The 15,269-nt window shown below is 38.8% G+C and overlaps 12 protein-coding genes across 13 annotated transcripts; 7 read left to right on the top strand and 5 right to left on the bottom strand.

The window, feature by feature from the left end:
* The first annotated feature begins 2 nt into the window (after positions 1-2).
* On the top strand, positions 3-1,637 carry Gasu_37790 (glutamine synthetase). Its single transcript, XM_005705191.1, has 6 exons — positions 3-173; positions 226-557; positions 619-858; positions 910-1,027; positions 1,085-1,298; positions 1,345-1,637. Exons 1-6 carry the CDS (start codon positions 49-51, stop codon positions 1,432-1,434), a joined length of 1,119 nt encoding a protein of 372 aa, XP_005705248.1. The 5' UTR covers positions 3-48; the 3' UTR covers positions 1,435-1,637.
* A 4-nt stretch (positions 1,638-1,641) lies between these two features.
* Positions 1,642-2,702, bottom strand: Gasu_37780 (30S ribosomal protein S2 (plastid)). Of its 2 annotated transcripts, none has more exons than XM_005705189.1 (4): positions 2,460-2,702; positions 2,331-2,411; positions 2,179-2,277; positions 1,642-2,130 (listed from the first exon to the last, which is right to left on the bottom strand). In XM_005705189.1, the coding sequence occupies exons 1-4, from the start codon at positions 2,664-2,666 to the stop codon at positions 1,663-1,665; spliced, it is 855 nt and encodes a 284-aa protein (XP_005705246.1). In that variant the 5' UTR covers positions 2,667-2,702; the 3' UTR covers positions 1,642-1,662. The 2 variants fall into 2 exon arrangements, with proteins under 2 accessions (XP_005705246.1, XP_005705247.1); XM_005705190.1 differs by having other exon boundaries at positions 2,331-2,416; positions 2,471-2,702.
* Positions 2,703-2,711: 9 nt separating this feature from the next.
* Gasu_37770 (MFS transporter, SP family, sugar:H+ symporter) lies at positions 2,712-4,482 on the bottom strand. Its single transcript, XM_005705188.1, has 2 exons — positions 4,073-4,482; positions 2,712-4,028 (listed from the first exon to the last, which is right to left on the bottom strand). Exons 1-2 carry the CDS (start codon positions 4,426-4,428, stop codon positions 2,759-2,761), a joined length of 1,626 nt encoding a protein of 541 aa, XP_005705245.1. The 5' UTR covers positions 4,429-4,482; the 3' UTR covers positions 2,712-2,758.
* A 460-nt stretch (positions 4,483-4,942) lies between these two features.
* Positions 4,943-5,827, top strand: Gasu_37760 (ribonuclease). Its single transcript, XM_005705187.1, has 3 exons — positions 4,943-5,322; positions 5,375-5,656; positions 5,710-5,827. Exons 1-3 carry the CDS (start codon positions 5,130-5,132, stop codon positions 5,790-5,792), a joined length of 558 nt encoding a protein of 185 aa, XP_005705244.1. The 5' UTR covers positions 4,943-5,129; the 3' UTR covers positions 5,793-5,827.
* A 5-nt stretch (positions 5,828-5,832) lies between these two features.
* On the top strand, positions 5,833-6,787 carry Gasu_37750 (uncharacterized protein). The gene is made up of 2 exons (XM_005705186.1): positions 5,833-5,957; positions 6,007-6,787. Exons 1-2 carry the CDS (start codon positions 5,859-5,861, stop codon positions 6,688-6,690), a joined length of 783 nt encoding a protein of 260 aa, XP_005705243.1. The 5' UTR covers positions 5,833-5,858; the 3' UTR covers positions 6,691-6,787.
* A 5-nt stretch (positions 6,788-6,792) lies between these two features.
* On the top strand, positions 6,793-7,748 carry Gasu_37740 (small GTP-binding protein of Ras family). Its single transcript, XM_005705185.1, has 4 exons — positions 6,793-6,935; positions 6,985-7,052; positions 7,097-7,159; positions 7,221-7,748. The coding sequence occupies exons 1-4, from the start codon at positions 6,845-6,847 to the stop codon at positions 7,608-7,610; spliced, it is 612 nt and encodes a 203-aa protein (XP_005705242.1). The 5' UTR covers positions 6,793-6,844; the 3' UTR covers positions 7,611-7,748.
* Positions 7,749-7,757: 9 nt separating this feature from the next.
* Positions 7,758-8,952, bottom strand: Gasu_37730 (2-C-methyl-D-erythritol 4-phosphate cytidylyltransferase). Its single transcript, XM_005705184.1, has 3 exons — positions 8,324-8,952; positions 8,010-8,265; positions 7,758-7,953 (listed from the first exon to the last, which is right to left on the bottom strand). The coding sequence occupies exons 1-3, from the start codon at positions 8,927-8,929 to the stop codon at positions 7,847-7,849; spliced, it is 969 nt and encodes a 322-aa protein (XP_005705241.1). The 5' UTR covers positions 8,930-8,952; the 3' UTR covers positions 7,758-7,846.
* A 540-nt stretch (positions 8,953-9,492) lies between these two features.
* Gasu_37720 (acid phosphatase) lies at positions 9,493-11,127 on the top strand. Its single transcript, XM_005705183.1, has 4 exons — positions 9,493-9,949; positions 9,995-10,654; positions 10,705-10,794; positions 10,843-11,127. The coding sequence occupies exons 1-4, from the start codon at positions 9,618-9,620 to the stop codon at positions 11,051-11,053; spliced, it is 1,293 nt and encodes a 430-aa protein (XP_005705240.1). The 5' UTR covers positions 9,493-9,617; the 3' UTR covers positions 11,054-11,127.
* A 5-nt stretch (positions 11,128-11,132) lies between these two features.
* Gasu_37710 (uncharacterized protein) lies at positions 11,133-12,015 on the top strand. Its single transcript, XM_005705182.1, has one exon. The coding sequence runs from the start codon at positions 11,136-11,138 to the stop codon at positions 11,988-11,990; it is 855 nt and encodes a 284-aa protein (XP_005705239.1). The 5' UTR covers positions 11,133-11,135; the 3' UTR covers positions 11,991-12,015.
* Positions 12,016-12,021: 6 nt separating this feature from the next.
* Gasu_37700 (uncharacterized protein) lies at positions 12,022-12,842 on the bottom strand. Its single transcript, XM_005705181.1, has one exon. The coding sequence runs from the start codon at positions 12,804-12,806 to the stop codon at positions 12,060-12,062; it is 747 nt and encodes a 248-aa protein (XP_005705238.1). The 5' UTR covers positions 12,807-12,842; the 3' UTR covers positions 12,022-12,059.
* A 10-nt stretch (positions 12,843-12,852) lies between these two features.
* Gasu_37690 (voltage-dependent anion channel, MPP family) lies at positions 12,853-13,913 on the top strand. The gene is made up of 3 exons (XM_005705180.1): positions 12,853-12,959; positions 13,016-13,548; positions 13,601-13,913. The coding sequence occupies exons 1-3, from the start codon at positions 12,854-12,856 to the stop codon at positions 13,889-13,891; spliced, it is 930 nt and encodes a 309-aa protein (XP_005705237.1). The 5' UTR covers position 12,853; the 3' UTR covers positions 13,892-13,913.
* Positions 13,914-13,931: 18 nt separating this feature from the next.
* Positions 13,932-15,262, bottom strand: Gasu_37680 (copper transporter, Ctr family). Its single transcript, XM_005705179.1, has one exon. The coding sequence runs from the start codon at positions 15,236-15,238 to the stop codon at positions 13,991-13,993; it is 1,248 nt and encodes a 415-aa protein (XP_005705236.1). The 5' UTR covers positions 15,239-15,262; the 3' UTR covers positions 13,932-13,990.
* Between the last annotated feature and the right edge of the window lie 7 nt (positions 15,263-15,269).

Genomic DNA, 15,269 nt, shown 5'->3' with positions numbered 1-15,269 from the left:
CCTCGACGTTCAATTCAGTTTTGTGATTTATTTCCGTTAGTGGAGAAAATGAGTGGCGAAGCGCTGTCGCAGATGCTTAAAAGCCTTCCTTTAGAAGACCAGTTTCAAGCAGAGTATGTTTGGTTAGACGCTTTTTTTCGTCCTAGATCAAAGGGAAAGACTTTGAATCTCAAGTAGGTTATGTACTTGGTTACTGATATTTCGGGTTGAATTGTTTTGTTGTAGGGATTTTCCCTCTGCCCCTCATTCCTGTCCTCCTTCTTGCTTTCCAGAATGGAACTACGATGGCTCAAGTACGGGTCAAGCAGAAGGTCATTTTTCAGAAATCATCATAAAGCCTTGTGCCGTATATCGTGACCCTTTTCGTGGTGGAGATAATGTTCTCGTTCTATGTGACACTTATTGGCCCGATGGGACTCCACATCCCACCAATACTCGCTATCATTGCCAAAAAGTTATGGAAGCAGCGAAGGATTTGGAGCCCTGGTTTGGAGTGGAACAGGAATATTTCTTGATGAAAATATCCGATGCAAGACCTTTAGGGTTTCCAGAAGGAGGTATAGTTTTGCCTGTTTTATGGGCATTCTGTGTTTTGGTCTAACCTTAGGTTATTCTTAGGTTATCCTGCTCCTCAAGGACCTTATTACTGCGGAGCTGGAGCAGAGTGTGCCTTTGGGAGAGAAATTGCTGAAGCACATTGGAAAGCTTGTCTCTACGCAGGTCTTAAGATATCCGGTATTAACGGTGAGGTTGCCCCAGGTCAGTGGGAGTTCCAAGTAGGTCCCTGTCTGGGAATCGAGGAAGGTGACTCACTTTGGCTTGCGAGATATATTCTTATTCGTGTGGCTGAATCTTTCAGTAAGTAGATGAGAGTTAATGAAGGAAAGCATATGTTAAACTTGTCACTAGATGTCATGGTCAATCTTGAACCAAAGCCTGTTGAAGGTGATTGGAATGGCTCTGGTTGTCATACCAACTTTTCTACAAAGCCTATGAGAGAAGATGGTGGTTATAAGAAACATATTTTGTAAGTTGTGTTGATCGCAAGTGAGAATATAATTATATTTATTTATTTTTGGAATAGGCCAGTTATGGAAAAGTTAAAGGCAAAACATAAGGAACATATTATTGCCTACGGAAAGGGAAATGAAAAGAGACTTACAGGAAAACATGAAACGGCATCCATAGATAGTTTTCTTTATGGAACAGGTAATCGTGGTGCTTCCATTAGAATTGGCAATCAGACCGCAAAAGATGGAAAGGGATACTTTGAAGATCGTCGCCCTGCTGCCAACATGGTAAGTATCTGGAAGCATTGACGAGTACATTTTCAAAGCAGCATAGGATCCTTATATTGTTACGATGCTTCTCGTTTCTACTTGCTGTGATATTCCGTATACTGCCCCAGGAGTTCTTCAAAATGGTGACAAATAGTTGAGTTGCCTCATTATAATGTCCTTTCGTGGGTTTTTTCTGTTTGGTTCTTGACTATTGGCTTTAAAAGAGCGCATAAGCTTTTGCTGATGAGTTTGAACACAATCGATATTTAGTAGACTTTTTCTCATTTGCGAAAAAGCTTAGGCGTTTGATAAAGCTACCTTGTTGGTTTTATACATATATATATGTATGTATCTATCTATTTGTGACCGACTCTTTTCCTATTTAAAAAGTTGTTGGAGTCAAAAGTCTTGAAGTATTAGGAGGCTGTCGAGGTCTATTAGGTTTGATTTCCATTCTACCTTTTGACAGTGACCTTCCTTCACCAACTGCATGCACCACCAATTGACAATACAGTGAGATGGCTAAAGCAGACTCATCATTACCAGGAATAGGATAAGTCACTTGTCCAGGATCACAATCAGTATCCACGATTCCTACACTAGGTACTCCGGTCATTTGGGCTTCTTTCAACGCAACTGTATGGAAACGACAGTCTAAACAAAACAACATATCTGGTAATTTGTAACGAAACTTTTTGGCCTGACCCGATCCAAGAGGATTGGTAAGTGTTCCAGGTATCCATCGACCATCCAACATAAACGCCTCTCCTTGTTCAGCAATCTTCCTTGCAACAGACGCCAACTCATTTCGTTTCGGAGGTAACCACAACACAAATCCATCCAAGGCCACCTTTTCCAGAATGGGTGAAAAACCGTGAGACGAATATAGGAAACCTACCATTTCACGGATAACTCGCAGTGCTCTTCTCAAGTGTGTCCAAGTATATTCCAAGTTGATAATGTGAATCCCATTGCGTTCACCCAATATATACCGTCCCTAGTATATAGAGTTAGCCACAGAGTGTATTGCACACAACAAGTTGTCACTACCATCTTGGGGTTCCACTTTTCAGTCACGTGTCCCATATGCACTCTGCACTGCATCAGTTGTTCTAAGGTAAACGCATATTCCTTGGCTTATATTATAACAAGAACCTTTTCACCCAATTCCTTCGTTACCTTTGGCTTACTAGGACCTATGATGCGTCTATTCTTTCCACCACTACCAGTGGAACTTGGAGGTGTGAACAGTTTGTCAATTGCAGAAACATCAAAAGTCTTTGCCGAATGAGTGTTGCTAAGCTGACTTGTTTTGGAAAGGCCGGAAAGAAGAGAATGTTGAGGCTCTTTAGAGAAGCAACGACGGAAAGTTGTGGTCACAAACATAAATGATCATCAATCAATGCAATTTTGAGAATGAAGAATTTGGACATTCATAAATCTTCTTTTAGGAAGACATTGCATATGACATATAAGAGTTAAGGTGAGCAAAGCCAAATCTTGTTTACATGGAATCCTTTCAGAGCTTGCCACGTTTCCTTTAGATTATTCTTATTCTGTTTCAGCAACACTCTCATAGGCTGATGAAAAACTTCTTCGAGCTCTTCCAACGTTTTACATTTTGTCTCAGGCATAAAGAACATGAGATACAAAGTGCCCATGAGAATGATTCCCGCATAAAAGCCACAAAATATTCCTGTCTTTTTCATCGCATTCACCATATAAGGAAATGCAAAAGTCGTAACAAATTCTCCAATCCATTTGGAAATATCAGCAATACATAATCCTTGACTTCTAAGATAAGTTGGCCAGACTTCCGATCCCACTACCCAAGGAATAGGTCCTAAACATGAACCCCAAAATAGATAATATACAACGACACCCCATATATAGAGACCCACTTTGGTCCGAATGTTGGTTGTCCAAAAAGAAAATCCAATGATGAGAAGACCACAAAAGACTCCACCAATGAAACTTAGCAAGAGCGTTCTTCTTCCTAAACGATCAACCAAGTAAATGGCAGGAATAGTGGAAAGGAGACCTGTGGCTCCTCCAATCACACTCATATAGACAGCATTCTGCTTATTCATTCCTATTTCGAGCATCAAGATGCCCATATAATGATTAATAGTGTTGATACCAGAAAACTGTTGCAAGATCATCAAAATAATAGCATATTGTGCAGCTCTTCTACAACGAGGCTTTCTTACAAAGTCCAACACATTCCAACGATCTTTTGATTCCTGCATCTCTTTCAAAACTTGCTGTTCCATCCAAAAGAATTCCTTCTTCTCTTCAAAAGTTTGAAAACCTCGAATTCGTTTCCATACAAAATAGGCTTCAACCCTTCTTCCTTCTTTCATAAGATATCTTGGGCTCTCTGGAAGTACACAAATGGATATAAGAAATATACCGGAAAATAATAATGAGGAACCCAACATCCATCTCCAATTTCCTGCCAAGTTCACAAATATAGCAGCATCGATATAACCAAACAAAAGACCCAACATGACACAAAGTTGATAAAGTGAAACTAAACTACCTCTGCGATGTTTAGGACTACATTCTGCAATATATCCCGGTACAGTTGCTGCTTCAATAGCAACTCCAACACCAACAATCATTCTTCCAGCTAAAAGCATTTGCCAAGAATGAGCATCAGCTTCCAAAATACCTCCACATATATCCAATAGACAGGCACTCGCGATAGACCATTTTCTTCCAAAGAGTTCATTCGCTGGATAAACCCTTACTTTGATAAATAAGGAAGAAAGAATAGAATTGAGACTTACAAAAATGCCCCAAATATCCCTCCTAGAGGCATAAAGCCAGATATGATGGATTCTATGTTGGAATCATAATGCAAATCTTCAGGAATATATAAACCTGCGCTGCTTATTAAGGATTGATCAATCCCATACAATATACCTCCAATACTTGCCAAGGAAGCCAAAATCCACACAAAATATTTTGCCTTTCCAAAGATGGGCAAAGCAAATATGAAATACTGTCTATGTGAAACACAGCAATGCTCCAACTTGTGTAACTCAGCTTCTATTTCCTCTTCAGAGTCTCCACCAACTGCATATCTTGCTTTTTCCACAATGGAAGTTTGTATTGAACGCTCTTCTGTTCTACTGCTTGCCATGAAAATTGGACAATGCAAAGCGATTTGTTTTGGTCCTCAAAAAAAAAAACAAAAAATTATTCTTCTGGAAATATGATGAATGCCAGCGATTTGTGGATTGATCGTGAAATGTACAAACTGATTTTTGAATAATAGATTTGTATAGTTTGACAGTTTCAATAGATGCTTTCAAGAAAAGGAAATCATATTTGCCTTTTTACACCATTTCCTTCTCATCCTTGCCACTCTCAAAACAGTTGATCCCACCACTTTCGAATAGTAGCAAGTTATTATTGGAGTGCCAAACCTGGGACTTGAAAGTTCTGTATCTTTAAAAGCTTATGAGACAACTCGTCTCTTATGAGTACAAGTTGCCAAAGTTGTTGAGATATCTCCAAAAAGTTCTTGGATACTTCTGTTGGCCTTTATTTCAATTGACTAACTTTTTTATCTCCAATAAGACTTCATCGAGTAACAAAAAGGAGACAAAGAACTCTAAAAATTTATCCAACAAACTAGGCTTTTGACTAAAAAGATGGTATTCACATCATGCGACTAGCTTGTCGACTCATTTCATAAGAGAAGGATTATTTCGCAAAGCTTTTTCGATACTTAATCGATTTGCAGAAAATGAGATTTTGTTTTCTTCAAAGTATCTGGGTAAAGCGTAGAAACTTGTTGGAAGAAAATAAGTTGGTTTTCTCTTTCTTACATACCTTTCTATGTCTTCTCATCGAGACTTGACCATACAGAATAGTCTAGTCATATTCTGTGACTTACAAGTTGGTTTCCAAAAGAGCATACTTCATATCGAAGAGATACTTGATGCTGCATTATTTCTTAGAAAGAGTGCTCGTCTTGTATCCATTCCTTGTTTATTTTCTGAACAATGGCCAGAAAAATATAGTCACGTAGGTAATCAATTGTTTTTGTCATAAAAGGTATATTTCATGAGTTTGGCGTATAGTGGACACTTTAGAAGCAAGAGAAGAAGAAATCTTTTCTAAACGAACTTTTAGCTTAATGGGGTCCCCAACTGCAAGTGAACTCGTTGTTTCCAAGAAGAGAGAGTGCATTATCTTTGCTGGAGTTCAATCACATATCTGTGTTCAACAAAGCGTACTTGACTTGTTGGCAAACGGATTTTCAGTATTCTTAGTTACCGACGCAATGGGTTCTAGAAGAAGTATTGAGCATACTATGGCACTAGAAAGCATGAAACAAGAAGGTGCAATAATTTCAACAACTGGTAAGAAGACACAAATGTCGACAATACTGTTCTCTTATACACCGTACCTTTAGAAGCTGTTGTATTTCAGTGGTTCCGAAGTGTAGACGCTCCTTATTTTGAAGAGTTTCAACACTTGAAACGACCTCAACAATAAAAATAAGTTGAATGCCACTTGTGTATCCAAAATATATTGAATGGATTCAGGCTTTCCCAAATAGCAATGATCCATGTAAGAGAGTTTCAAGCGAGTGACTCGGACGTTGTTCTTCACTTATTGGATTTGAAAGATATCATAAATAGTTCTTCTTTTTCAGAAAAAGTATGCAATAGTTTTTATTTTTAGTGCACTGTAAGAATTATTTCCATAGGTGTTTCAACTTTCTGAAAGTGGTGACTTTTTGGGACTGGTAGCAGAGGCAAACCAAAGTGGAAAACATCAGGTGGTTGGTTGTGCGTTTCTTCGTTTATTGGAAACTATTTCGAGAGGTCTTCACTGTCAGATTGAGGAGTTGGCCATCGACAAGGCTTGGTTACATCAAGGTGTTGGCAAAAGTCTCATGGAAACAGCCACTTCTTGGGCAAAGGAACGTGGTGTTGGTGACATCTATGTAGATAGTCCATATGCAAGTATAGCAGTGAAGGAAGGAATAGATTCTGTTTTTGTACGTGACGAAGTTTTGGAAGTGGCTCAACAGTACGAAGCTGAGAAAGAAGAGTTACAAGAGTCCTTGAAGAAGCAATACAACACTACCATAAGCAAATTGGAAAAAGAATATGAAGCAAAGAAACAGCAGCAAGATGAGACTATTCATAACTTGCAAACACAGTTGGAAGATGCCACTCAGTATTTGGAAGAGCAACAGGCTGAAGAAAATGAACTTCTCAATATTGATCCTTCTTCTCCGAGGAACCACACTGGACCTTATCCAAGAGGTCGAGGTTTTTGGGGAACCTTGTGTTTTCCTATACGTAAAACTTGTGGACCTGGCTCTTGTTTACGACTTCCATCAGGACCTGCCTCTGTTCGAGGAAGTACAGATAGGTCCAATTAATTAGTCGATGATAGTTGCTTTGATATTGTTCTTTGGAAATAATAAAACACGACCCAAGATCATTGGACACTCTTCAAAGGAGACAGCAAATTCCCTTGAGATCGATTCGTTACTTTCCAATCTAATCCATTTTTCTCCGGAAGAAAAGCTCTTTATGAGTCTGAGTCCTCGATCTAGTGCGACATTTTCAAGAGGCAATAATAGTCTCTTCAGAAGAATAGTGGTATTGGGTCCAAAGGCAGTGGGTATGTCACTAGGAGGTAGATCTCGTTTGCTACTTACTCTCAACTCTAGGGAAGTCTGCTTTAACGATAAGGTTTTGTGAAGGAATCTTTCACTCCAGTTACCTTCCAACCATTGAAGTAAGAATATATTCCATCCTAGTCTATTATGCTAAGACTCATAGGATACGTATTTGGCTACCCTAAAACTAGAAGGTCAAATCTACAACTTGGAAATAATAGACACGGTACTTGCTTTTAGAAACTTTATATTGAACAGAATTGTGAATAAACTTGTGTTCTTGATAGGGAGGACAAGATGAATATTCCATCCTTAGTTCACAATGCACTATTGGAGTACATGGCTACTTATTGGTATTTGATATAACAGACTATCTTTCTTTCGAACTTCTCAAGGTGCTTCATGAACGTCTCGTGAATATGCTGGGACTGGACACCATTCCTTGCATATTAGTTGGAATGAAACTAGATGAACAGGAAGACAGAGCAGTAAACACGGCAGAAGTGGAACAAATGGCAAGAGAATGGTTGTGTCCTTATATAGAATGTTCTGCAAAGGATGGTATCCACATTGACACTGTATTTCATAGTCTCATTCTGGAAATGGAAAGGCCAACTGTTCAAGTTGCTGCTAGTCATACCGAAAAGAACACCACAAGTCGATGTGCCTCTATGTAAGACTCTTTTGGTTTGGACAACTTCATAAGAAAATTTTCTCCTATTTATTGGAAATGCTTCAAGACGTTGTTGTTGGGATGATAGTCATTAATAATACAATAGAATGATATGTGAAACAATAAATAGCGTACTCAATATGGCTACTTTGTCGATTTGAACTTTTTTATTGTCCTTGCCTAACTTTCTTCAAACTTATTATGGAGGAAATAGATACTCAACACGAGAATGTTCAATACTTAAGAATTGACAGCGGTTTCGACAGTCTCCGTCTTACGTGACAGCAATATATATTCGGCAACTTTCAAATCTTCTTCCGTAGTCAATTTGATATTTGAATATTCACCTGAAATATAAATACATATTTCAATGAAACATACTCTCATTTAGGATATGATATACCTAGAGTCAATTTCACAGGCTCTCCAAGTTTCTCAACAATGGAAACATCATCCGTAACGGTTACATTCTCATCATTCACTCTTACAAAACCTCGTCTCAATAATTCTGGACGTATTACTTGTGGCGTCTGAATTTCCCATAAACGAGTTCGATCCAGCGTCCTATATACAAAGGAACCATCGACGGATTCTTTGATAGTCGACTTGGATGGAACTCCAACTACGGCTGCACCATAAACAGCAGCATCTGAAAAGCACTAGAGAACACTTTAAGATGAGTGATAAAATGTCAAGTAACTTGAATGCTCTTCCAACCTTTTCAATAGTTTCCTTTGAAACAAGCGGTCTTGCAGCATCATGAATACATACAAGATCTACATTATTTTTCACCTTTTGTAATCCATTGTAGACAGAGTCCTGTCTTTCCTTTCCAGGACAAGCAAATTCTACTCTGGGATCTTGAATAAGGTGTGGACAAAGAAACACCTTATAATGTAAGTCCATTACTATTATTACCTGAAAAACTTGTTTTACACTTAGAAAAAGTTCTAGACTATATTCCAATACAGGCTTTCCGTGGAGTAACAAGTACTGCTTCGGAATATTCGAATTCATGCGTTTGCCTGAACCACCAGCTAACAAAATAACAGAACAACTACTTTCCCGTCCATTATTATTATTCGAACAACAAGACAACTTATCAAACTTATTGGAGCCTGATGGGAGTTTCAAATAATATCTGACGGTCGACAGACGTCCTAGGAGCTCTGATGTGGAATGGAAAGGTCGGCGAGGATAGCAAAACTTCCAAAAACGGTGGTTCGCACAAGAGTGTCTGACACTTTTAAATAAAGGATATTCTTTTTGTTTTACTGACACAGTTGAGCGCCACAAAAAGGCGATGGAAGAGGAGGAATACATCGCACTTCACAATCCAATGAGATTTATCATTTCCTCTTTTTTCAGCTTTTCAAGGGTTATCTTGTAGAAACTTTTTTTAGAGATCAAAAATAAACTTGAATTTTTTGTACTAGAAAATTGGATCGTAAGTTGTTGCATGGCCTTGTAAAAGTTATCCAAGGTCTTTGAAAATTTTATATGAAATAGAAGAGGAGTATCCCATGCAACCTTACTCTGGGTGACCATACTGATTAGAAATTTATTTCAAACTCTTTAAGATCAACTATTTCCAAAACATTTGGATAAAATAGTAACAGGCAGATTTCCAGCTACATAGCTTGGGATAGACTCGTTCTCCTCTATATACCATCTCTCACTTTTTTCTTCACATAGACAAAACTTGGAAGCATATGGAATTTTCTAGCTGATATCGAAAAGTAAGAAATTCAAATGAAACGTGCTTTTGAAGGATTCCAAAGGAATAACTAGAAGAGCAAAGGAAGGAGTTCCTCCTTTGCAGTCTACAGAAAGTGAACAAACACAGTTGAAGTTATGCTGTTATTCCGAAGCAATACAAATAGCAGAAGAGTAAACCAAAATGCCTCGTAAACTTTAGAGAACCAGTTGGAAAGTCTGATACTCATGAAACCTAAAAGACATTTACAGATCTGATCTTTATCGAATATTTCCCGCTTTGGGTAAGAAAAGCATGTTGAATAGGACTTGGGTTTCATGCGTGTTAAGTGTGTCCGGAGTGATAACTTGTATCAACCTTAAATCGTTGGTTTATTCGGATTACAAAAGACCCGAAAGTGACTTCCCACTAACACTTCCGGGTGAGCTGATCTTTTCACAAGTTATTTTCCGACACGGGGCTCGGTCACCCGTCTATGAAGTTAAAGGGGATTCGAGTTCTTGGAATTTTTGTTCACCAGATATCTATGAAAAATATTTGTTACCCGTCAATATTGTTTCGTTGAGTACTTCGACTGCAAACCCTGTAGAAGACGATTCCAAATCTCAAGAAACTACGCCTATCAAGTATGTTTGTATTTAGAGGATTGCGCATAGTTTTGATTTTGTCAGTGTTTGTAAGAGGGGACAACTAACTGCGTTTGGTGTACAGCAGATGGTAACTGTGGGTGGCTTGTTTCGAAAGAGGTATTTCGAAGAATTCCACTTATTAGACAAACAAGATTGGAAAAATCAAATATACGTTCGCTCGACGTTCATGAAACGAGCAGTTCAATCTGCTCAAGCGTTTCTTCAAGGTTTGCTATGCGAATGCGAGTTACAGGAGGGTGAACGAGTGTCTATCCACGTTCTGGACAAGAAGGACGAAAACTTATTTCCAAACTCTTATCAGTGTCCTCGAATAAAGGAGTTGTATGCATATGGGCGAAAACTATTGTCTGAAAACAAGGAAAAGTTTATAATGCCTGAGCTTGCGGCAGGATATTGGAATTTACAAAGTCCACTAGATTTTATTCGATTAAGAGACGTCATTATTTCTCGCGAAGCGCATGGTTTGCCACCCTTAGAATCTGATGATGGCACAAAGCTTCCTCATGAGGAAGTGGTTGAAAGAGGTCATCGAGCAATGAGTCATTTGGTTCTAGGATATAATGAAAGAACGCGTAACGAGTCTCTCAAACTTTCTGGGGGTTTGTTGTTGAAGGAATTGTTGGAACATATGAAGGAAAGTGTACAAGGTAAACAGTCTTATAGATGCCTCTTGTATTCGGGGTACGTCAAGCGTGAACTCTTTTCTAGTACAAATTTATCTTGATATCTAGTCACGATACCTCTTTAGTTCCTCTCCTGTGCATGCTACAGATATACAACGATGAATGGCCACCTTTTGGTTCGTTTTTGGCGTTTGAATTGTGGGTTTTGTTCACAGTGGGAATGTTTTGTGACTGAAGCAATGCTAGGTATCGTAACAGTAAAGGAGAGCATTATGTAGGTATTTACTACAACGGGCAACGATGTAGTCTTCCAAGCTGTGGAAATCGACCTTTTTGTCCTTGGGAGGAGTTTGAAAGGCAAATGTCGCCTTTCCTTTTACAGGATTCAGCAGATGCAGCTTGTCAACCATCGAAGCCCTTAGGCGGTCCCGAGGAAATGCGAACTACCTATGCTTAATTTTTTTGAAATTGAAGGGATGAATGAGACCTTCTCATTGCCCCGTTCGAAAATGGCGCGTTAACGGTCATTTTTTTCTTGAATGCGCAACTGGATTTTGTTGATACTTGGAGGAGTTAGCGTGGGTAGCTTAGGTGTTCTTGGAGATGGCTCGAAACTTTGGTTGATTATTGACAAGTTTACTCGCGCGGCTCTACATATTCTTGGCAGAAATTCTTTTAGTGAAGTTGATTTTCAAGAACCAAGCTATTCATCCTCACGAATCCGTGTTTTGATTGAAGAAATAAATAGACTTTCTAATGATGTTACAAAGACCCTTAGTTTTCTGGAAGAAAGACCCCATCATATAGTATGTCAGCCAGGGTTTTCTTCTTCGACAGTTGTAAACTTGAAAACAGTGTCTTTCTTATTTGGAGCTATTATTATCTGCCCACTGGTCTTGAAAAGGTTTTTGGGGTTTCAAATATTTGGCTTTTGGTACGTCACAAAGAGCTGTTTCGCTACTACAACAGAGAAGTGGCTAAACAGTGTCAATTCTGTCGCAAATACAGTGAAGCAACTTTACGATCATGTGCACAACTGTACTTCCCGAGTTAGTAATCGAATAGAAAAGAATCAGAAAGACATACAGCAGAAATTTGAAACCAATACTGAAGACTGTAGGCGTAATATTTCTGTCATTACTGACGATCTTCTCGGTTTACGAGAAAATCTTGGCAAAATTAGTTTGGCATTGGATAATATTCATGGCAGTGCAGCATTAACGAACAAAGGAATTGAGATGTTATGTCATTTTGTTCTACAAAAAACTCGTTATCACTTATCTGAAGATACTTTTATTGAACAAACAGTCATTAAAGAACTAAGAGACATGACGAATTGTCTACAATGGCAAAGAGATGAGGAGAAGTATCCAACTCCGCGCAAGTCTTCGTAGCGGGAATGAAGTAATGGAAAGTTTTAAATTGTATCAAATGACTTTTGGTATCAACGGAACAATTGGTGTTTATAAAAGTGAAGTTTTTATACAATCATGAGTTTGTGAACTAGCAGTACTGTTGGTTTTCTCGGGATGCCATGGCAAACAATTTCCTGAGCACCTTATCTGTACTGCAATATCTTGATCCAATGGAAGAGGTGACTTTCCAAAGGTTATTTGACAAGAACCAGTTTCATAGTTGGGCTCCATAGTAAAGGGAAATCCAAGCGTATTGTTAAAGAATTGTTGGGTGGGTATTTTGCACAAGTTAACACACATACCTCTACACCTCGATTCTTCAAGGAATCTACACTTTGATATGAATACTCCTCGTTTGAAAGTCTCGTTATGAATAGCGTGTGCCTGGCACGGACCTACTAGCCATTGGAAGAATACTTGTGTAAAAATAGCACTTAGATGATAAGCCCAAGTCACAGGCATAATACCTAACAAAGAACGAAATAGCTGTATGCCAACAGGAGCACAAAAAAGAGAAGAAATAATCCGACAAACTGCTGCTCTCTGCTCTACTGGACTGCGATATTTCTGCAGATATTTGCAATCTTCCACTAGACCGTCATAACCTCTATGTTTCGAAACTCGACCAGTCTCTCTCTCAATAGCTTTTCTAAACAAATGGATTGCAGTGGACGATAGTGGTCCATCAGAACACATGCTACATATCTTCCAAATACGTCGGAAGTCTCTTGATAAATTCTTGTTTGTTAAAAAGCGACTTTGTATGTTGACCAACGTGAGAAAGCCCATCAACATAGTTGAATCCACCTATTTTCTATTTCGATGCAATATTATTATCGATCATGTTGGATTCTTTTAGGTTATCTGCTCAAGAGTTTCAAACGAGAGACAATCAAAGTCGACTGGCTTTGTGCCCTCTTTTTTCGAAGATAGGTGATTATGTCTCCAGTATGTGTAGTATAATTATCCTATTATTTAAAAGTCTGATCTCTTTTTTTTGTGAGGAGTTTTACAGGATGGTTATTTTACAGGTGTCAACTTTGGAGTTGGTACCCAAACCAAGCAAGGCATCATTTATCAACTTCAAGGGAAAACATATTCAGGAACGGAACCCTTTTTTGCGGGTCAATGGAATCAAGAGATTCCTTTTCAACAAGAAACAAGTTGGATTGATAGAGGTAGCTTTGGAGTACGCTTGCTCTCAAAGGGTCCTGTTTGTTGTGAAAGTGTTCTAGATATGTCAAAGAGGTTTGGTTTGATGGCCACTTTGAGTGCTTTTGAGAGTGACCACGAACGTTTCAAAGCTCAGTTCGATTGGCAAAGGAAACACGTTGCGCTTTCAACCAATTTTATTTTTGGAGTTGCGCCAAAAATGGAGACTTCCCTTGTTGTTGGGTTTTCGAACTTACTCTTAGCTACTCAACTAGCGTTGGAACCAACTTTTAAGTTTCCCTCTTGGGTTGTTGCGTGTAATTATCAAGACGGAGACTCAGGTCAAATTACTTTGTTTATTCACGATAGAGGACCCTCGGTTACGGTAAGTTTTATAGGAAAACTTGCTAGTATTGTGACATATTGCTTTCTTCAAGTGTTCTTATCTCCATAACGTTTCTGGTCGGCTATCTGTTGCAGCGCGTTTTGTGTATAGTTCCAATATTGAACAACGTTCCTTAGTTTTTGGAACCCAGTATTATCTCGATAATGATACTCTTTTGAAAGCAAAAGTAGATTCGAGTGGCACAATTGCTTTATCTTGTATTCAACAGCTGACAAGAAGTGCACCGTGGAAGGTACAAATAGGAATCTCCTCATTCATCGATGTTGCTTCTGTTGAGAAAAAGTCTCCTGCTATGGGCGTTTCTTTACAAGTGGAGTCCTAAGAATATAATTATTTGGCAACAATGTTGCGACTTGGTTATCCATGGAAACCTCGACTGCATAATGTATTACCATCATTTTTGAATACAATATTTGAAATTTTATTTTTCACAACTACAACCACCTTGCTTATTACAGGATTTCGGTTCACAAGTACAAGTCATAGGGTCACATAAACAATGTTTTGCTTCCGATGGATAAGATACTTGAAAGTCTCCGGAAGAATTGAGTGGAATAGTCCAAGACATGTTTTCGTGCTTTTTCTTGGTATCCTGATAACCGACTTCTTCTTGTTCAGACAGAGTAGAAGCGATAAAGAATCCAAAGGCATGTCCGAGGAGTATAGCAAAGAAGAGTATAATACTATATGTCATAACAGCTAACATGCATAAATAATGAAGTGATTGTCGAAATGCATGAGAAAGTGATCCGATCACTCTCCAAGACCATGTCTGCCTTGTTTGAATCCATTTCATTTCCAACTTGCCCAGCTTGATCATGGACAGACTTGCAGAAGCAGACAACAAGAACACTAGGATTGCTGCACATACGGTTCTTCCAGCACTGTTTACCATTAGTTTGGAAAAGAACAATGGAAAGCCATTCGGTTCATATATGAAAAAGGCCATAGGCATATGCATAGGAGGCATTGGCATCGGTGGGTTGGTCCACGGAGCAAAACTATTGGCAGTGCTAAATAACGTCCAATATGCGATACAAAAAGCAAAACATAATATCACGAAGATGAAAACAACTCGAGGATAAACGTGTGTCTTAAAAACACGAAACATTTGTCTTAAACTCTGAATAGGGACAGAACAACAAGTTCGGTAATGCAAACCCATCTCACTTATGGCAACCAAACTAAAGAATACTGCAACAAAACACTCGAAAAGAATTTCACTGGTATGGACATGAATATGAAACATACGATGAAGCCTTCGAAATCCTGTAAAAACTTGAAAAACAAAACTGGCAATAACTAATATTGCCAATAAACGGTGAAACCATAGCCAGTTCTTTCTTAACTTGCTTTCCTTTCTCGGACGAATCACACCTGCAACTACTTGAATAAAGGCGAGAACTAACAACGTAAAACCGTTGAAACCATGACGGTCCTGCATGATGATGAAACCTTCGTGCCAAATTTCTGTCAGAATATATGAAACCAATATAGAGATGAATCCAAAGATGCTCAGTGCTATATGCACATAAACTTTCCAAGACTGACGAAGATATCTAGCCACTGCAGTCCCAACAAGAAAGCAAAAGCCCCCTCCAAAATATCCAACACAGGCGTGAGCAGTCATCATAGCAGGTAAGCCTGTAAACTCCTGCAGTTGAGCCATGTTTACTTGCTCCTCTCAAAGTGATGATGGA

The sequence above is a fragment of the Galdieria sulphuraria genome (assembly GCF_000341285.1).
Source record: "Galdieria sulphuraria unplaced genomic scaffold scaf_32, whole genome shotgun sequence".
In the NCBI taxonomy this organism is placed as follows: Eukaryota; Rhodophyta; class Bangiophyceae; order Galdieriales; family Galdieriaceae; genus Galdieria; species Galdieria sulphuraria.
Note: the sequence above shows the minus strand (reverse complement) of the source record. Positions and strands in the feature narration are given on the sequence as shown.

What these genes read in the sequence shown, in the direction of transcription:
- Gasu_37720 (XM_005705183.1), top strand. Translation starts at nt 9,618, where the DNA reads ATGTTGAATAGGACTTGGGTTTCATGCGTGTTAAGTGTGTCCGGAGTG. An exon ending in AGATGCCTCTTGTATTCGGG is followed by an intron (nt 10,655 to 10,704) that starts GTACGTCAAGCG and finishes CTTGATATCTAG; the next exon opens with TCACGATACCTCTTTAGTTC. An exon ending in TCGTTTTTGGCGTTTGAATT is followed by an intron (nt 10,795 to 10,842) that starts GTGGGTTTTGTT and finishes AAGCAATGCTAG; the next exon opens with GTATCGTAACAGTAAAGGAG.
- Gasu_37750 (XM_005705186.1), top strand. Translation starts at nt 5,859, where the DNA reads ATGATCCATGTAAGAGAGTTTCAAGCGAGTGACTCGGACGTTGTTCTT. An exon ending in GTTCTTCTTTTTCAGAAAAA is followed by an intron (nt 5,958 to 6,006) that starts GTATGCAATAGT and finishes TTATTTCCATAG; the next exon opens with GTGTTTCAACTTTCTGAAAG.
- Gasu_37790 (XM_005705191.1), top strand. Translation starts at nt 49, where the DNA reads ATGAGTGGCGAAGCGCTGTCGCAGATGCTTAAAAGCCTTCCTTTAGAA. An exon ending in TCGTGTGGCTGAATCTTTCA is followed by an intron (nt 859 to 909) that starts GTAAGTAGATGA and finishes ACTTGTCACTAG; the next exon opens with ATGTCATGGTCAATCTTGAA. An exon ending in GGTTATAAGAAACATATTTT is followed by an intron (nt 1,028 to 1,084) that starts GTAAGTTGTGTT and finishes TTTTTGGAATAG; the next exon opens with GCCAGTTATGGAAAAGTTAA.
- Gasu_37740 (XM_005705185.1), top strand. Translation starts at nt 6,845, where the DNA reads ATGAGTCTGAGTCCTCGATCTAGTGCGACATTTTCAAGAGGCAATAAT. An exon ending in ATTGGGTCCAAAGGCAGTGG is followed by an intron (nt 6,936 to 6,984) that starts GTATGTCACTAG and finishes TCTCAACTCTAG; the next exon opens with GGAAGTCTGCTTTAACGATA. An exon ending in ACTTGGAAATAATAGACACG is followed by an intron (nt 7,160 to 7,220) that starts GTACTTGCTTTT and finishes TGTTCTTGATAG; the next exon opens with GGAGGACAAGATGAATATTC.
- Gasu_37770 (XM_005705188.1), bottom strand. Translation starts at nt 4,428, where the DNA reads ATGGCAAGCAGTAGAACAGAAGAGCGTTCAATACAAACTTCCATTGTG. An exon ending in GGGATATTTGGGGCATTTTT is followed by an intron (nt 4,029 to 4,072) that starts GTAAGTCTCAAT and finishes TATCAAAGTAAG; the next exon opens with GGTTTATCCAGCGAATGAAC.
- Gasu_37700 (XM_005705181.1), bottom strand. Translation starts at nt 12,806, where the DNA reads ATGTTGATGGGCTTTCTCACGTTGGTCAACATACAAAGTCGCTTTTTA.
- Gasu_37710 (XM_005705182.1), top strand. Translation starts at nt 11,136, where the DNA reads ATGCGCAACTGGATTTTGTTGATACTTGGAGGAGTTAGCGTGGGTAGC.
- Gasu_37730 (XM_005705184.1), bottom strand. Translation starts at nt 8,929, where the DNA reads ATGTATTCCTCCTCTTCCATCGCCTTTTTGTGGCGCTCAACTGTGTCA. An exon ending in CAAAGGAAACTATTGAAAAG is followed by an intron (nt 8,266 to 8,323) that starts GTTGGAAGAGCA and finishes AGTGTTCTCTAG; the next exon opens with TGCTTTTCAGATGCTGCTGT. An exon ending in GCCTGTGAAATTGACTCTAG is followed by an intron (nt 7,954 to 8,009) that starts GTATATCATATC and finishes TTTATATTTCAG; the next exon opens with GTGAATATTCAAATATCAAA.
- Gasu_37690 (XM_005705180.1), top strand. Translation starts at nt 12,854, where the DNA reads ATGTTGGATTCTTTTAGGTTATCTGCTCAAGAGTTTCAAACGAGAGAC. An exon ending in GATAGGTGATTATGTCTCCA is followed by an intron (nt 12,960 to 13,015) that starts GTATGTGTAGTA and finishes TTTTTTTGTGAG; the next exon opens with GAGTTTTACAGGATGGTTAT. An exon ending in ATAGAGGACCCTCGGTTACG is followed by an intron (nt 13,549 to 13,600) that starts GTAAGTTTTATA and finishes GCTTTCTTCAAG; the next exon opens with TGTTCTTATCTCCATAACGT.
- Gasu_37780 (XM_005705189.1), bottom strand. Translation starts at nt 2,666, where the DNA reads ATGTTTGTGACCACAACTTTCCGTCGTTGCTTCTCTAAAGAGCCTCAA. An exon ending in AAAAGTGGAACCCCAAGATG is followed by an intron (nt 2,278 to 2,330) that starts GTAGTGACAACT and finishes TCTATATACTAG; the next exon opens with GGACGGTATATATTGGGTGA. An exon ending in TGCGAGTTATCCGTGAAATG is followed by an intron (nt 2,131 to 2,178) that starts GTAGGTTTCCTA and finishes ATTCTGGAAAAG; the next exon opens with GTGGCCTTGGATGGATTTGT.
- Gasu_37680 (XM_005705179.1), bottom strand. Translation starts at nt 15,238, where the DNA reads ATGGCTCAACTGCAGGAGTTTACAGGCTTACCTGCTATGATGACTGCT.
- Gasu_37760 (XM_005705187.1), top strand. Translation starts at nt 5,130, where the DNA reads ATGTCTTCTCATCGAGACTTGACCATACAGAATAGTCTAGTCATATTC. An exon ending in AGAAAAATATAGTCACGTAG is followed by an intron (nt 5,323 to 5,374) that starts GTAATCAATTGT and finishes TTTGGCGTATAG; the next exon opens with TGGACACTTTAGAAGCAAGA. An exon ending in TGCAATAATTTCAACAACTG is followed by an intron (nt 5,657 to 5,709) that starts GTAAGAAGACAC and finishes CCGTACCTTTAG; the next exon opens with AAGCTGTTGTATTTCAGTGG.